At 28.5% G+C, this 17,777-nt stretch overlaps 3 protein-coding genes across 4 annotated transcripts; 1 reads left to right on the forward strand and 2 right to left on the reverse strand.

Annotated features, from left to right (window-relative positions):
• On the reverse strand, positions 1-6,614 carry LOC122515021 (gonadotropin-releasing hormone receptor). 2 transcript variants are annotated; one of them, XM_043632156.1, is made up of 8 exons: positions 6,485-6,614; positions 4,158-4,405; positions 3,138-3,286; positions 2,568-2,673; positions 2,018-2,225; positions 832-955; positions 454-586; positions 1-327 (listed from the first exon to the last, which is right to left on the reverse strand). In XM_043632156.1, exons 2-8 carry the CDS (start codon positions 4,395-4,397, stop codon positions 175-177), a joined length of 1,113 nt encoding a protein of 370 aa, XP_043488091.1. In that variant the 5' UTR covers positions 4,398-4,405; positions 6,485-6,614; the 3' UTR covers positions 1-174. The 2 variants fall into 2 exon arrangements, with proteins under 2 accessions (XP_043488091.1, XP_043488090.1); XM_043632155.1 differs by having other exon boundaries at positions 4,158-4,410.
• A 2,078-nt stretch (positions 6,615-8,692) lies between these two features.
• Positions 8,693-11,071, reverse strand: LOC122515019 (protein AATF). Its single transcript, XM_043632154.1, has 2 exons — positions 10,774-11,071; positions 8,693-10,655 (listed from the first exon to the last, which is right to left on the reverse strand). The coding sequence occupies exons 1-2, from the start codon at positions 10,983-10,985 to the stop codon at positions 9,284-9,286; spliced, it is 1,584 nt and encodes a 527-aa protein (XP_043488089.1). The 5' UTR covers positions 10,986-11,071; the 3' UTR covers positions 8,693-9,283.
• A 1,505-nt stretch (positions 11,072-12,576) lies between these two features.
• LOC122514798 (protein yellow-like) lies at positions 12,577-17,623 on the forward strand. The gene is made up of 6 exons (XM_043631852.1): positions 12,577-12,664; positions 14,614-14,911; positions 15,759-16,174; positions 16,282-16,459; positions 16,686-16,897; positions 17,243-17,623. Exons 2-6 carry the CDS (start codon positions 14,629-14,631, stop codon positions 17,576-17,578), a joined length of 1,425 nt encoding a protein of 474 aa, XP_043487787.1. The 5' UTR covers positions 12,577-12,664; positions 14,614-14,628; the 3' UTR covers positions 17,579-17,623.
• The last annotated feature ends 154 nt before the right edge of the window (positions 17,624-17,777 follow it).

A 17,777-nucleotide genomic window follows, 5' to 3' on the forward strand; every position in this document is an offset into this window, starting at 1 on the left:
TCTTCTTCTTCATTAATAATTTTAAACGAACGATACGTTTCGCATAATATTTTTGTTCGCAAATTTGTCCTTAGAGAATACATTGACAAATTGATTCGATTAGAAAACATTTCATTCTTGTTCAGAGACACCTTGTATATTTTTGAATAAATAAAATACTGAAAATTCTGACTGTTATTTATCAGTCAAGTGAAAAGAACTACCAGTTATGGGTTTCAATTGAAGATCAACTACTCGATCTTTCGTATTTGGTATGCAATTATCTTTCGATTGTTCGTGAGATATTCCTCGTCCTTTAGCAGGATTATTCGTTATGGATGTTGTTCCCTATGATCAGAAAACACAAAAAAATTTGATTGTATTGTATTATTGTCGTTGTTGTTCTCTTCATGTAAACCCCATGAATATTTTCATTATAATTATTTATTGATTTATTAATAGTTGTAAACTAACCTTTTTCCTATCCCTAATATTAAAAACACCATAAACGATAGGATTCATGCAGGAATTCGTGCAAGCGAATAAAAATAATGCCTTTTGTACTCTTTGATCAACGTTCCTTGCAGACGTTCTGTCAATCCAATACCTAGGAATACAAAATATTATATCATTATAATCACACACACAAATACACACACACAGACACATACACACATACACACACGTAACTTAATTCGTAGAAAACGCAATACTAATTGGCAGAGTTAGCGTGTGAGAGCTTTGTTAAATATAAAAATAATCGTAGTTTAAAAAAAAAAAGCAAAAGAAACGAAAGAAGAAGAAGTAGTTGACGAGTTAATCTTCGACTAAATTGAAATAAAAACAAATTACCATAAACTCATCACGTAGTACGGAGTCCAGCAGATGAAAAAAACGGCAACTATGATTATGGTCATTTTCAACGTGCGTATTTTAGCACGGCTTAGAAATACCAAGGACGAACGGCGTATCCTGTCTGCAATATAATCCTTTTCGTTTGGTTTTTTGTTTAATTGTATTATCATTTTTACCATATACACGATGACGTGACGAGAAAGTAAAAAAAAAGAAAAAAAAGAAATAGGAGAAAACAAAGTAAAGGGGTCTGACATTTTAAACAAAAAATTAGTAATTATAAATGAACAAAATGAATAATTAATTTAACAAGATCCTTCATTAAAAAATCAATCCTTTATAGATGCAAATTAATTATTATTTTTCACTTATACACCGTTCGTATACTTTGATTACTTTCAATACGAAATCGGACATTTTTTTCATACTCGGTCATCTAATAGTAATTTTTTTTGTTTATTTTCGTAATAAATTAATCTTAAATCTTTGTCACGATAAACAAGAAACTACTATCATCGATATTAGATTTTGTTTTTATCGACATGTTAGTCATTAAGGATTATTTTATTCTTTTAGGAAATTCTAACCTAAAAATATGAACGTAACGAAGAATTACACGCGTAATTAAAAAGATAAGATAATATTTAGAATAATTAAAACACGAGTCCGACTCGTGTCATTTATGTTTCGTTTTATTTCATGTTCGTTTATGTTCGAACGAAGTACCACGAGTCAGGTTCGTGCTTATTAATTTGGGCCTAAATTTCTTACCACGAGTCAGGCTCGTGCTTATTGTTTCTTGCCCAAATTTCTTATTTACGAGTCTCACTCGTTTGTTCTAGGACAAAGGATTTTAAACTAACGTATTTCTAACAAAAATTCCCGCATACAGATTGAATACATTTGTAAACAAATTCGTTTACGATATAAATAATGAAAATTAATTAACATCGAATAAAAAGGGTTGATTTTAGGATCCACGTTAATCAAACACACAATTGAAGTATTAATTAATTAATTATTATTATTAAGAACATAAAATATCAAAACCCTTTTTTCTTTTATTTCTTTCTACCAGCCTCTGTTGTATAAATTAAATTTATTCTCAAGTTTTTCTCTTTAATAATAAATTAATGAATTAATTAATTAAATTGACGAATTTTTGAAATGATTTTAATCATACCTTCGACGCTTTCCTTAGAACGTTTACAAATTTCCAACAATATTTTAGTATACGTATAAATAATCACTATTAATGGAACCCAATACATCATAACCATTCCGAAGAATGAATATGTAAGCTCGTGCGTGTAAGTTGGGAATGCATTAAACGTAATGCATTGAGAATACCATGTAATATTTGGATGAGTTTCCAAATGAAATATCATCATCTGTGACAAATACAACGTACGTAATTTATATTTATAAATAACATCTTAACAATATGACGAGAGATCTTCGATTGTCTTTTTTGTTTTTTTTTTTGCCATTTTATTCAATCCTTTGAGTGCTGCGGACGCATATATGCGTCCTTATCTTATGTTTTCGATCATTCTTACCTCGAGATTCTTGTTTCCTACTTTTATTTATATCAATATAATTCACATTAGCAGAAAAAAATCATTTGGCACGCACTCAAAGGATTAATACAGGTCTTCTCAACGTAATTTTCACGACCAATTTCAAAATTTACACCTGTATAATATAATTATAAGATTAATTACTTAATTTACCTGTGGTATTGAACAAAGTATCGAACCCAACCACGCTATAGTTAGCATAATTTTTCCACGTCTGTCTACGTGCAATAATTGAAGTGGTTTGATCACTGCATAATATCTGAATAATTTCGTTCACGTTTTTATTAATTACTTTTTTTTATTTCTTTGTTTTTTTTTTTTTTTATATCTTAAGGTTCGAACAATAAGATCGTGCAATTGTTGCCATGGGGGGAAAAAAAGAAGAAAATCGCATGAACTTATTGGACAATCTAATAATTGTGTTTAGAAAATCTGTTGTAAGTGGAATAATTGAAAAGTTTTGATCGTTGGATGATATCTGAATAATTTCGTTCAAGTTGTTTTCTTTTTTTTGTATTCATTATTTTGAAAAATATATATTTAAAAGCGGTGTCCAATAGGTTCGTGTAAATTTTGCCGTTTATTTATGTTAAACAAAAAAAAAAAGAAAAGAAAAAAGAATTGCACAAACTTATTGGACGAGTTAATAATAATTGTAGTAATAATATGTAATTTTTGGACGTAATTTAATCTTAATAATAATTAAAATATTATTATAATTACCTGTCCATACTAATGCAGACTAAAATAAATGAAGAAAGATAGAGTCCAAATACCCGGAAAAAAGCCATAATCCTACACATGGCATCGCCAGCTTTCCACGACACGGTTATCGACCAACCAATTTCCAAGGGCATCATCAGGAATGTTACCTAGCCAGAGATAGAGAGAAAAAGAGAGAGAGAAAGAGAGAAAAGGCTAGAGAGAGAGAAGGGGGAAGGGGGAGGGAGAATGGAGAAAAAAAAGAAAAGAGAAACTTTCTTTTTACATTTTGAAGTACATTAAAACGATTAATATGAAATGAGAAATAATGTAAACGAAGAAGAAAATAAAAGTCTTTTTCTTTTTTGCATTTGAAGAAGATAAGAGAAAGAAAGAGAGAGAGAGAGAGAGAAGAAATTAATGAAGAAAATGGAAGCCATTGTTTTGAGGTTAAGAAAGATATGGAAAAGAATGAGAAGAAATAAATGAAGAAAATGGAAGCCATTTTTTTGAGGTTAAGAAAGATATGGAAAAGAATGAGAAGAAATTAATGAAGAAAATGGAAGCTTTTATTTTTGAGGTTAAAAAAAATAAGAAAAAGAAAGAAAGAAAATGGAAGCTTTTTTTGAGGTTAAAAAAGATGAGAAAAAGAAAGAAAGAAAATGGAAGCTTTTATTTTTGAGGTTAAAAAAAATAAGAAAAAGAAAGAAAGAAAATGGAAGCTTTATTTTTTGAATTGAAAAAAGATAAGAGAAAGGAAGTATAAGCGAAGAAAATGAAAGAACGTTCCTTTAGAAATTTAATTAAATTTGAAGAAATCTAAAAGAAAGAAAGAGAGATAAAACAAATGAAGAGAAAATAAAAAAGGTTTCATTTAGAAATTGTGTCAAATTTGGATTACAGATGAAGAAAATCAAAGTATTCCTTTAAAAATATTGTCAAATTTGAAGGTTAAATGAGAAAAAAAGGGAAAGTAAGAGAGGGAGAGAAAGAGAGAGAAAGCAAAGAAAAGAAAAGAAAAGAAAGATGAGATGCGCTTACGAGAAGATCGGCAATAGCTAAATGCATTAGCATCGTGTAAATCCTTGATTTAGTTGACCGACGACGACGCATGATCAAAAGAAGTACGCTGATATTTCCGATTGCTGAAATTCCCATTAGTACGCTGTAGGTAATGATGCTGATCATATGACCCTCGTTGAATTTCATGTCTATCGATAATTCGAATTCTTCGCTAGAATTCATTGTTGTATTCGCCCTTTCTGAACTGGTATCATTCATTTTTCTCACTGTGCTTTTACAAATCAACAACAATATTATCGAGTTAACTTAACATTTCGAGAGAAGATAATTATAATTATAATAATATTATTATACTTAACCCTTTTTAGTTATAGAATTTTATTCAAATTCATTCGTATGTAAGTAAAAAAAGTCAAATGTTATGACACCTTAATGAGGTTCAATGGGGTTAATTGTGGTCAATTGATATGGTACGATCCCTATATGGGTTGCTGCTAACGAAAGGGTTAAGTATATTAATATTAATAAATAATTAATACATTTATATTAAATATAAAATTGTTTTACAAATTCCACGATCGATCGATATTTTTTTTTCTATAATTTATTTTGGAAATATTAATTAGAAAAAAACCAAAAAAAAAAAAAGAAAAAAGAAAAACAAATTCGCACGAATTTTTGATTTAATCCTAATATATTATATAACAACGAGTATTATTATCGTAATACAAAATACTTCGAAAAATATTTCATCGAATATAATAATTATTATTTATTGATTATATTAGTTCATTTATTTAATTAGTTAGATTTAATTAGAGAAGAAAAGAGAAAGAGAGAGAGAAAGAGAGAGAGAGAAAGAGAGAGAGAGAGAGAGAGAGGAGTAATAAAGATTACGTTAATAAATAATAATTCAATGTGTTATTCGTGGCAAATAGTAAACGGATGTGGTATCAAATACGAAAAAAGTTGGTTCAAAGTGCCAGATTCTCTCAATATAGCTCGGATATCTTTTAGTTGATTTTTTTCATGCATGTGTCAATCATGCTAAAACATGCGTGCTAATTTCTTATCTACGTTTATGTATATATATATATATATATATATATATATATATTTATTAAATTTTTTCTCTGATAATCTATAAATAATCGAGTATACAAGTGTGAAATTATTAGTGCCTAGTATTTAATAATAACGGAATCACACACACACACACACACACACACAATAAGCGCGCACGCGAGCGCGTAAACACAGATAGAACTTTCGATAAGATCCCTGTTATGCTAGGAAACGTTAATCGAATGTTTTTATTGTCTCGATTGGACGCATGAGAGACAATCGCTCCTTAATCGATTTCTTTTTTTTTTCTTTTTCCCTCGAAACAAAAACATCCACCTGTCTTGCAATTTCACAATGAGATGAAAACGAAAAAAAAAAAAAAAAGGTAACAAAAACAAAATGGAAAATATTTTCTATCTATACGTGTTTTCCCCCTGTTTTTTTTTATTAAATCGATCAAACAATAACAACAACAACAACGACGACTACTTTTAATACTATAAAAAACAATGTATCAATAATTATTAAACAATTTGTTAAAGAAAATTGTTTTATATCCATGATGATTGATTTAGAAATTGAAAATGTATCTAATCCCCATTAGGATTAAGATTAAACTGGCGTAATATAATTGTTTACGAATATTTATTTACGAATAATGAAATGTTTTGTTTTTAAACGTTATTTGAATTACGACTGGATAAGAAATAAAAAGTGAAGATGTGATAGAAACTTTCGAAGGATCCATAAATCGGATCGATATATATATATATATGATAAAAAACACACACACACACATTAAAACTAATTGAATGAATATTATTCGAGGGAAAAGGTTATCTTACTTTTCCATCGGCCTTGTTAGTATACTCGTCTCGTTAAGGATAAGACTGTCGAAGCTGACAATAATAGAAAAAGAAAAGTTACATGGTTTGTGTATGTGTATGTGTGTGTATGTGTCTGTATTATGTGGACTTCGCGCGTATATCATTTTTTTTTTCGTAAAACTGCATCAGATCATTTTTATCGATCGAGTCACACTAAAAACAAAATAAAACAAACAAACAAGAACATTTATCTCTCTCTCTTTCTCAATCGTATATTAATTTTAATAAATAATTAAAAAACACATATTGTTGTGTGTGTGTGTGTGTGTGTGTACGTGTATATATAATAATTACTATTATTATTATTATTATTATTATTATTTTGATGAGAAAGAGAGAGAGAGACGATAATTAAAGGAAAAAGCAAAAATGGAAGCAAGTAAATTTACTTACCGGTTTATCAATTTCTTAAAAAAGATGTGTCTTCTGGATATCATAACATAATCGATCCTACATATACGTACATACATACATACATACATACATATATACACATAAGATAAATTAAATTTATCTTCTTTGAATAAACAATAACAACGATGTTATAACGAAAAAAGAAAAAAAAACAGTTAATTTAATGGGGACGAAAAAAAAGAAAAAAAACAAGCATTTCTCTTTTAAAAAATGTTAACGTCCATTTTAAGAAATTTCCTCATGTAAAGTATTATCCTTTCGACCTTGAGATACATGTTTCCAATCACTCGTTTTTCGTATTCTCTTTTTTTTCTATTTCAATAACTTTATTTTTAATCTCTGTCGTCCGGGGTTAAACCAAAAAAAAAAAAGGAAAAAGAAAAAAAAGAAACGTTTTATTTTTTTAATAGGATGATTTAAACCGTATCGTTAATTTAATTTGAATATTATTATTCGGTATCGTTCTCTATTACTTTTTTTCTTTACGCGGGGGATGATATTCTAACATGAGAAGTTCTAACATAAATTTTTTGAGGAGACAATCGACGATTAAAATTACGACGACAAACTGCTAACATAAGACGACGAGTTTAAAAGACGGACTAACTAATAAGATGAAGATTGAGAAGAAGTGGGAATGATAATAATAATAATAATAATGCTTTCCTAGATCTACCGAGATCACGACTTGTGCCGCAAATCGTACGGGTCAACGTCAAGGGTCAAGTGTCAAATCGCGACTGCCGACTGATAGCTTCGCACATGCTCTTCAAAGTCTTCTCTTTCTCTCTCTCTTTCTTTCTTGCATGCATGCTTTCTTTTTCTCTTTTTTGCGCTTGCCCGTTAGCTGCTAGAATTATGAAACATCTTCATTATTTTTACATTTCTTTTGGACAAAGTATCAAACTTTTCCAGACAATTTCAAATCATATTAAATATAATTAATCTGCTTCTTTTTTTCAGGTTGATAAACACTCTTCGCAGTCTTCTATCTCTTTCTCTCTCTTCTTTTCTTTTTTTTTTCTGGGTTTGGTTACTAACTACAATTATATCATATTAATAATTTATTACAATATAGAATTAAATTATTATTTCAAAATTTATAAATCTATTACCAACATTATAATATATGTATTAATTAAATAGTTTACTTATATGATTATTAATATATTAATTAATTATTTATTATATATATATATATATATTTAAATATTTTATATATATTTATTACTTTTATTTAATTATTTAATATAAATTAATTAATTATAATTAATAATTTAAATATATAATTATATTATTATTATATAAAATTGGTAATTTAATTATATAAATATAATAATATGTATAGATATAATTAATTTATTTATAAATAGTAATATTTATTATTATACATATTTAAATATGAATTATGTACATATATATATATTTAAATATTATGAAAGATCTTTGATATTTTTATATTTCTTTTGGACAAAGTATCAAACTTTTCCAGACAATTTCTAATCATATTAAATATAATTAATCTGCTTCTTTTTTTCAGGTTGATAAACACTCTTCGCAGTCTTCTATCTCTCTTTCTCTTTTTATTTTTTTTTTTGGGTTTGGTTACTAACTCTACAATTATGAAACATCTTTGATATTTTTACATTTCTTTGGGATGAAGTATCAAACTTTTCCAGACAATTTCAAATCATATTAAATATAATTAATCTGGTTTGTTTTTCACCTTTTTTCTGTTTCTTTTTTGAGGTTGATAAACCCTCTTCACAGTATTCTATCTCTCTCTTTTTCTTTCTTTTTATTTTTCTCTTGTTTTTTGGGTTTGGTTACTAACTCTATAGTTATGAAACATCTTTGATATTTTTACATTTCTTTGGGATGAAATATCAAACTTTTCCAGACAATTTCAAATCATATTAAATATAATTAATCTGCTTCTTTTTTTCAGGTTGATAAACACTCTTCACAGTCTTCTCTCTCTCTCTCTCTCTTTATTTTCCTCTTGTTTTACAGGTAAAGTAGAATCTTCACGCCGATTATAATCGGCACTCGTATACACGGGTAGTCGCATTGATGCCGACTATAGCCGGCGTTCGTAACGAAAAGGGTTAATTTCGTGTTTAAAGTTTTTATGGCATAGAAAATCGCAGATAGATGGCGAACCTTTTTAAAAATACACATTTTGAATTTGTATTTATGTTAAACATTTATTCGTTCATGTTCATTGTTAATACATACAAAATATATAATATTCAATAATTATACAGGTATTCATTTAATCATACAAATTGTGTTATATATTATATAATATAATACAGTATACAGAGTGTCCTAAAACTCACAACCTTGATGTAAGCTTGTACACGTGAAGATTATGACAGATAATAGATTTCTAATTGTTCAATTTGGTAAATAGATTTTTGGGACATTCTGTATATAATATATAATATAATTTAATCCAATTTAATCTATGTGGAAGTCTTATAATTGTAATGGTGATACGGAGGTAATTGTTTTGATACATGCATGCATATGCAAATAAGATGATAATATTACAAATAATCTCTTTTTATGATATTGTAAGGATTCGTGACAAAAAATGGACCAATTGGATTTATTTTTGACTACTGGGATTCGAACCTTCCGGGTCTTTTGTTTTTTACCCCGTTTTTATTTTTGAACTACCAAAGGCCCTTCATTAAGGTTCCTCACGAATGCCTACTTTATTTAGAATGGATGAATCTACATCCTACGATATATTTATATATAATCTGATAATTAATGTTGTATCGTTTCAACAGGTTTTATTTTGCCGAATAAAGAATTGTAAAGTTCATTTTTAGAAACATCGGTCCAAGTATCATACACTGTAATTGGAGCCATATAATTGACTAATTTATTGTGAACATTGTATCGTACTTTTCTACCTTTACTAGCTCTAGTATCTACTTTCCTATCCTTCTTCATTTTCCTCCTCTCTCTTTCCTTTTTATCTATTAGATCAATACGATACTTTTGAAGTTGTTCAGGTTCGATATCAGACGATTTACATTCTATCAAATCTTTAAGAAGTTGACCGTAAAAGTCATCATCGTCAAAAATTTCTGGATCGTATTCTTCAACTCTCTTATTCTCGTCGTTCGACACAGGAACAGATTTACCAATTACATCGTACTCGGAACGTTTCAACTGCGTCATCTTAAGTAATTTAACTTTGTCGCTTAAAGCAAAATCTATTCGTTCTATCGTAGTATGACTAGTACCTTTTTTTAACTGAGTCGTTGCCATTCTGGTTTTTTCGTCCCATTTACTTATTACAGAGTTTCTGTAATTAACGTAAGACTTGTGTCTTTTATTCAATATCTTCTCGTACTCCACAAATTTAGATTTCCTCTTGAGAGCGTTATTCTCTTTCGTGTTACTTTCGTTCGAACTGTCAACATTTTTATCGCTGACCTCCGCTTCTTTTTCTTCACCTTCATCTTCGGTGTCGGAAGGAATTTCTTCGTCCATTGAATCGTCCTTATCGTTCTGTTCTTCCTCGTCTACCTTTTTACTTCCATTTATGGATTTAGTTTCTGGAAACTGTTTCAATAAAGTTTTTTGTAAATTTAACATATTGTCCAAGAGCAAAGTTAACTTGGATTTAGCTTCGTTCGTTCTTTTCATAAAATCTGCGTCCCTTCTATAACTTTTATGCGTATCGTATTGCGGCATTTGATTACTCTCCGCAAGACACTGTTGTAATTTTATTCTCATTTCCAATAGGCTTTCCCAAATCCTTAATTGATTTTTAATGCATTGTCCTTTTTCCATTTCTTCCTTGACATTAATAGCCGACATTGTTTTAAAGTTTGCATCGTCATCTCTTTCTCTGTAAAGCGGATTGTCCTTATCTACGCCTTCTTCTTCTTCTTCGTATTCATCATCATCTTCATCTTCATCTTCATCTTCGTCTTTAGATTCTTCGGTAAGTTCTTCTTCTTTGTCTTCGTCACTTAAATCACCATCTTCGTCATCGTTGTCGACATCAATCCGATCATTCGTTTCATCTGCGGATTCATCTTCCATGGCATCAGGTTCCTCATCGTCACTGTTACTTTCATGATCTTTGTATACATCTTTTCTCGATACTTTTTTACCTTCATACCTACGAGTATATAAAATTTTATTTACAAATTCTTCACCTTTCTTTCTCTTTCTCTTTTTCTCTCTATGGATTATATTAAATAATTAAATTAGAAATGATCAAATTCTATGATAAATACCTTTTGTCAAATTCATCCAAAAGCTGTACATTTTGTTTACGAATTTTTGATTGTCTTGTAGCATCATCGGAATCATCACTTTCCTCGTAACGTTCTACTACTTTAGCTTTTGTTTCCTCATTTTCGTCGTCCGATATTATATTAGTAGGTGCTGCATTAATAAGACTACTTATCTTGTCAGCTAATATCGTTTTCTTTTTATTCAATGCCATTATATCTTTTGATTTTATTGATTAACTTATTAAAAATCCTAGAAATGTTTCATTGGCACGTGCATTTGTAATGCAATAATCCAAACATAACTAAAGGTTAGAAAAAAAAAATCACAATTGTGTATAATGCGCATGCGCGTACGAATATCGATAATTTACCGATAGAGTAATAAAGTGTCGATAAAACAGAAATCTCGTCTACCGAGAGAGATAAAAACAACGGTCGATAATTTTCGAAAAAATATTTCAAAATTTCAAAATGGTTGTCACACTCGTTCGAATTACGAATATAAAAAAATTCTCAAACTATTAAATAATAATACAAAACTAAAAAAGTCAATTAACTTTTAATTAGTCGTGAATAAAAATAGATAAAAAAAAAAGAAGAAAAAAAATATTTTTACAGTTCGTAACTTCCTACGAATGACATTGTAAAATAATAATTATATGCATGAATGTATTTAGAAACACGTATATAGTTAAAAAAACAAGATACAGGAAGAATATATTATACTAGTATTTTACTTATTTCTCTTGGTCGTGGCCCGATTAAGATAAGAGAAGGTAAAATAACAGAGAACATGAAGAAAGTGAAAGCTTGGCCGATCGACCTCGAAAATGTATAATACGAGTCAACAGGTAGTAACAAGAAGACATACGATCGGAATTATAGTACAATCGAACTAAATACTATCTAATCGAATAAAGAATATTATTTCAAAAGTAAAACGTTATATATATATCAATATATATTATAAAGAAAACAAATTCAACTCTGTAATTAGAAATCAACTTGATCGTTTGAGTCGAATCGATAACAATTATTGATCTCCAACGGAAAAGTTTCAAGTGAAGACACTCGTAGAATATAGGACAAGGGTTTTTTTTTTTTTAAGGATTGGACTCGTCTTGCGACGTGTATAACATTTACAAAATGTCAAGATGGGAGAGTCATGGGATAATAGTTAGATTCTCTTATGTTAACCGAAGAGAATTATTTTTTGTCTCTTGATATTTTATTTTTCTCATATATATAAAATAAAATATAATATAAAATAATATAATAAAATAATATAATAAAAAATAATATAAAATAAATATTTGTAATCGGTTGAAAAATTATTAATAATAATTGAATATAATTTAATCAATGTATCTATATTCTATATATCAAACATATATATTGAAATATTTTAGTATACTCGGTACGAACATGTAACACATTTTAGCATACCTTACATACTTTATCGTTATTCAACATACGTAACAAAAAAGAAACATAATTAAAATAACTGTATAAATTACATATTTTATCACATTCCACCGTTTATAATACTTGAAACATATTTTAGATATACATTGATTAAAATGAAACGAATAGAAATACGAGAACGAGATGATTATTGAATAAATTTCCTCATTAATAGATTTCGGGTAGCCTTGATTAATAGAAGAGTATAACGTGAACAAGGAAAAAGAAATATAAACGTCCTTCTGCGAACTTATAGGATCCCTACTACAACTTTGCGGTTAGCCTAACTTCGCTTAGTTTCATTTAGAGTCGACGGGTCAGTCGTGAGTGTACAAGTGCTGTGTTAACACATCTCTGATCAATTTCTTTTGTTTATATTTATCTTACATCATTGATGAATCATTTTTAACCGAACTACTTGAGAAAGGTAAACAAATTATTTCATTTAATTTCAAATATAATTCGTCACGCGAACTATTGATCATACGTATTTAATAATAATAAGAAGTAGGTAATGGGGATATTGGGGATACGAGGGGGTAATGGGGAATTTAACGATCGGTAAAAGTTTCGAGCGAGTTCCCTTTTGTTTTTTATAGTTTTACACATAGTTTATTTATTGATTAGTTTCTTTTTTTCTTTTTGTATTTTTTTTGGTTTTAATTCTTATATATATATATATGTACTTTTTCTTTTTTTTACCGTTGTATATAAAATATAAATGAATTATACGTGTTTGATATTAAAAGTAATACTATAATAAATTATATTAGCAATTGATTGTAACATCATTTTTATACATTCACTGATATTATTATATTTTCAAAAATAATGTATAATCAATTATGGTAACAATGATTGTAATATAATTTTTATATAATTATTTATATTATTATATTTGTTGTTGTTGTTGTTGTTTTATATAGTAATAATTATATTTGCAATAATTTGTTAACAAATATAATATATAATTATTATATACAGTCAGTCATAAGAGTATATTCATATCGATATTGTAAATTTGTGACAATTGATATCTGTTTGTTATGCAAGTGTTTTTCAATTCTTATTTAAAAACAATAACAAAAAATAATGTGTCAACGAAGTATTACTTAGAAAAAAATAATCGTTGCATTTTGATTATATTTCACGTATAGATCGCAATACTTTTATAATAACATTATTCTTATCATTTATATCAAATAATATTTTATCCAACAATCTGAAAATATTTTAAATGCAATTAAATTCAAACAATTAAATTTGAGAATAAAATAATCCTACAATAGAGAAATTTGGAAAGTTTGAATTATACACGCGCGGTTATCAATTGTTTTAAATTTACAATAATTATATGTACGAATATTCCTACGAGTCATTGTATTTATGAGACAGTTTTAAACAAACAAAATAGTACGTGTATATGCTTATGTTAGTTGTATTTATTATCTGTAATTTATTTTATTTTCCCAGCGTTGAAATCGTAACGAATGCATTACGAAAGATTCGCTATTCGTAAGATCTGTATTTTCCCGCGCTTCGGTTCGCGAGATTTAAACTTTCCATTTTTTTTCCTTTCACAATCTTCCAGATAATTTTCCTATATCCATCTTCTTGCATATGTCGTGGGATCGGAGATTTTAGATGAATAAAAAGATATGATCAGGTATGCAAATGAAGTTACGAGAATAATATACTCGTTTAATTGTTATCACGTAACTTCTTTTCCCTTTTTTGTTTTCTGTTTTTTTTCCCTTTCCTTTTCTTTACTTTTCTTTTTTTTTCCTTTTTTTTTTTAAACTCGATAAATATTTTATGAAGTGATCTTGTGAGAACGTTCTCTCTCGTCTTCGTCATTCCTATAATTAAAATCAGCTATACATATATAAAGATAAAGAAATTAGGAATAAAACAACAAATTTGCAATATATTTTGAGTTTTTTTTTTTTTTTTTAAACATATCTATTAAAAATTTGTTTAAAACGAATGAGTCTCGTTAAAATGTAATTAATTTCTTATCATCGGATTTGATTTTGATTGAAAAAGTCAGTCGCGCCATTTTTCAAATAAACGATTCAATTATATGTGTGTAATTTAAAAATGACATAAATAATTGAATAATGTGTTTAAAAATTGAAATATTATTTATTGTCGGGAGAAGCTTTTAACTTGCATTATGACACGTTATAACATGCATACGCAATTAAACCCACGTTTGACCGTAAAAACCTAATACTAATTAGTCGCATTATTTGTAGCAAAAAGAGACAGAGAGTATCAGTTTAAGTACGTTTACGAATGAGAAATGAAGAAAAGAGGTTAACCAATGAAATATTACACCATATAACGCTAACAATTATTCGTTATTCTGATTAGTCGACAGTATTCACAATGCAGAATTTTCGACCAATCACCATCCTGCTCATTTTTTTCTTCTCTTGTGATCGATTGATGTTTCAACCAATCAATGCTATCGGTGATCTACGGGTAGCCTATCAATGGAAAGAGATCGAATATGATTGGCCGAACGACGACGTACAGAAATTATTTCCGGATTATAATCGGGAAGATAATCTTCCATTGGGTTTGGATATTTCTGATAACAGGATTTTTGTGACTGTACCAAGATGGAAACGAGGAGTTGCTGCTAGTTTGAATTACATCAATCTTAATGGTACGAATTTATATTAAATATATATATATATATATAAATATTATTCATATTTTATTTAGAGGTTAGTAGTAGGAGAATTTAAATTTACGCGCCATTATCTTGACGTCAGTGGTATTCAAATGATTTTTTCAAAAATACGCACTGTTATTAACATTTTTATTCGTGTAAGATTAATGTGAATTATAATTTGAGAACCACTGATATTCATAAACAAACCTAACTCACACTTATAAAATGGCGAGTCACAAGAATTCGAACGTATATACTATGTTTGTGATAATAAGGAAGTATATTATGCGGGGCATGCAGTTACGTAACCTAAAAACGCTTTTACCGATGGAGTATATATACAATAGATAATAGGAAAATGTATTTCGTAAGAGAAAGACGAGTCGAAGATCATTGATCACGATCTATTTTACTGACTATCACGTAGAAGAAGTCATTAAAAATATTAAATCTTTTTTTTTTTATAAAGTATTACGTAGAAAACTTTGCAAAATCTCGGATTAAATATTTTACTAACGTAATCTAATTTTTGTTACTTAACTTTACATACTTCTTTATCTTATCTCTAATGTAAAAACAGAATTCCGTTTCAATTACATAACTAATGAATATTTCTGAAATAATGTATTCATGCAAAATAAAAATTTGTTTAGAAAAACTATTGGAATTTGATTTGCAGAAAGGAAAGATGGATTTGCAGTGGACATATTTGTATTATATTATTCGACGAATAAATAAATAAATAAATAAATAAATAAATAAATAAATTATTGAATAAAAAATCACAGATGAGAGATACTTTAGATTAAAATAACGAATGAAATAATATTTCTCACAGATACTCGAGAATCACCACCATTTACAGCCTACCCATCGTGGGAAGCTCACGAATTTGGAAATGGGGGTGGGATACCAGAATTGGTATCACCCTTTCGATTAAGGGTAGATCGTTGTTCGAGACTTTGGGTTCTCGACACGGGATTGGTGGATATTATGGGAAATCCAGAACAAAGAGTACCACCAACCCTTGTTATTTATGATTTGAATGATGACAAATTGTTGAGAAAATTTGTTATACCCAGCGATCAAAGAACTGCCGATTCTTTCTTCGCAAATATCGCGGTAGAAGATTACAATTGCGAGGATGCTTATGGTTATCTCGGTGACCTTGGTGCACCAGGATTAGTCGTTTATTCTTGGAAACTTGATAAATCATGGCTGGTTAAACATCACTTCTTCCATCCTGATCCTAAAGTAAATTTCATTATTATTATTATTATTATTATTATTATTATTATTATTATTATTATTAGGATTAATAATATTATTATTATTAACATTATTATTAATAATTAAAACAGGGTGGTAGTTTCAACATATCCGATATATCATTCGTATGGACAGATGGAATATTTGGTATGGCATTGGAATCCACTCAAGATGGATACAGTACACTTTATTTTCATCCGTTATCCAGTACAATGGAGTTTTCAGTTAGCACCAAACTTCTAAGAGATCCCGAACGTGTTAATACACCTGGTATAATAAACATATTTACGTGTAGAATGTTATAAACCTTTTTGTTACTATCGAACTATATAAAGGGTCATTAAAATTGTGTCATTGTTGCGTTTAACATCTGCAATGATACGTTCGTATACGAATGGAAATATTCTACGAATATATATCGTAACGAAAAGGTTTAATTTAATGACAATCAAATTATAATGTTTATTTAATTTAGAAATATTTTTTTATTTTTCAGAAAGTTTTCATGAATTTCAACCGATCGGTTCGCGCGGATCGAACGGTCAGAGCAGTGTCAGTTTTATCGATCCTAAAACAGGTGTCATGTTTTATGCATTAACCAATTTCAATGCTATTGCTTGTTGGAGACCTAACAAAATGTTTCATTTACGAGAACAGGGTGTCGTTTACGCCGACAACGTTACTATGATATTCCCCAATGATCTGAAAGTAATGAAAATTCTATAACGAGATAATTTTGTTTATATATAATATAGTATTATTGATATATATAATAATATAAAGATAATTGTGAGACAAGCGTCTTCATGTCAAATACTTAAGTAGGCGTTCGTAATAAAATTGTATGATAGGCACTGGATAGCTCAATGAGTAAAGAGAATCACTCGTAAGTGGAAAATCCGGGTTCGAATCCCGGTGCTCTCCAGTCGGTTCAACGGCACAATTTTTTTCACGAATCCTACATAATTATATATAATTTTGTTGATATATAATACGGTATTATTGATATATATATATATGATAAAAATGTTAATTTACTATTTTAATTTTTAGGTTGATCGTAACGGAAACATTTGGGTTTTATCCGATCGTTTACACATATTCATGTATTCTCATTTGGATCCGAACGATTACAATTACAGGATTTTGTTTGGGTCAACGGAAGATCTGATTGTTGATACAGTTTGTTCTAAAGATTATGATAATTCAATGATGAATCCAAATAATAATTCTGGGATGTCGTTCGTGGATACGAACGATCTCGTTCCGAGAATGCAAAAAGACAGCGAATTGCATCAGCAGCAGCACGGTGCTGGTGTCAACTGTATTCCCGAAAAACTCGGATTATTTATAGTTTCGATGTTATTTCTTCCTTCTTTTCTCTCATAAAATTGTAATCATTCACGTTTTATCGTCCTATCAAATTAGATTTTAGATTCTTGTACAAAGTTTTTTTCACAAATTTAACTTTTAATTCTATTTAAAATCTATATATATATATATATATTATATATTTAATCATAAAATATATCATAAATATTTATAATAAAATATTCTTAAACCTTTCTCGTGTTACTAGCGACCCTTA

The sequence above is a fragment of the Polistes fuscatus genome, unplaced genomic scaffold, assembly GCF_010416935.1.
Source record: "Polistes fuscatus isolate 324 unplaced genomic scaffold, CU_Pfus_HIC Scaffold16, whole genome shotgun sequence".
NCBI classification, from domain to species: domain Eukaryota; kingdom Metazoa; phylum Arthropoda; class Insecta; order Hymenoptera; family Vespidae; genus Polistes; species Polistes fuscatus.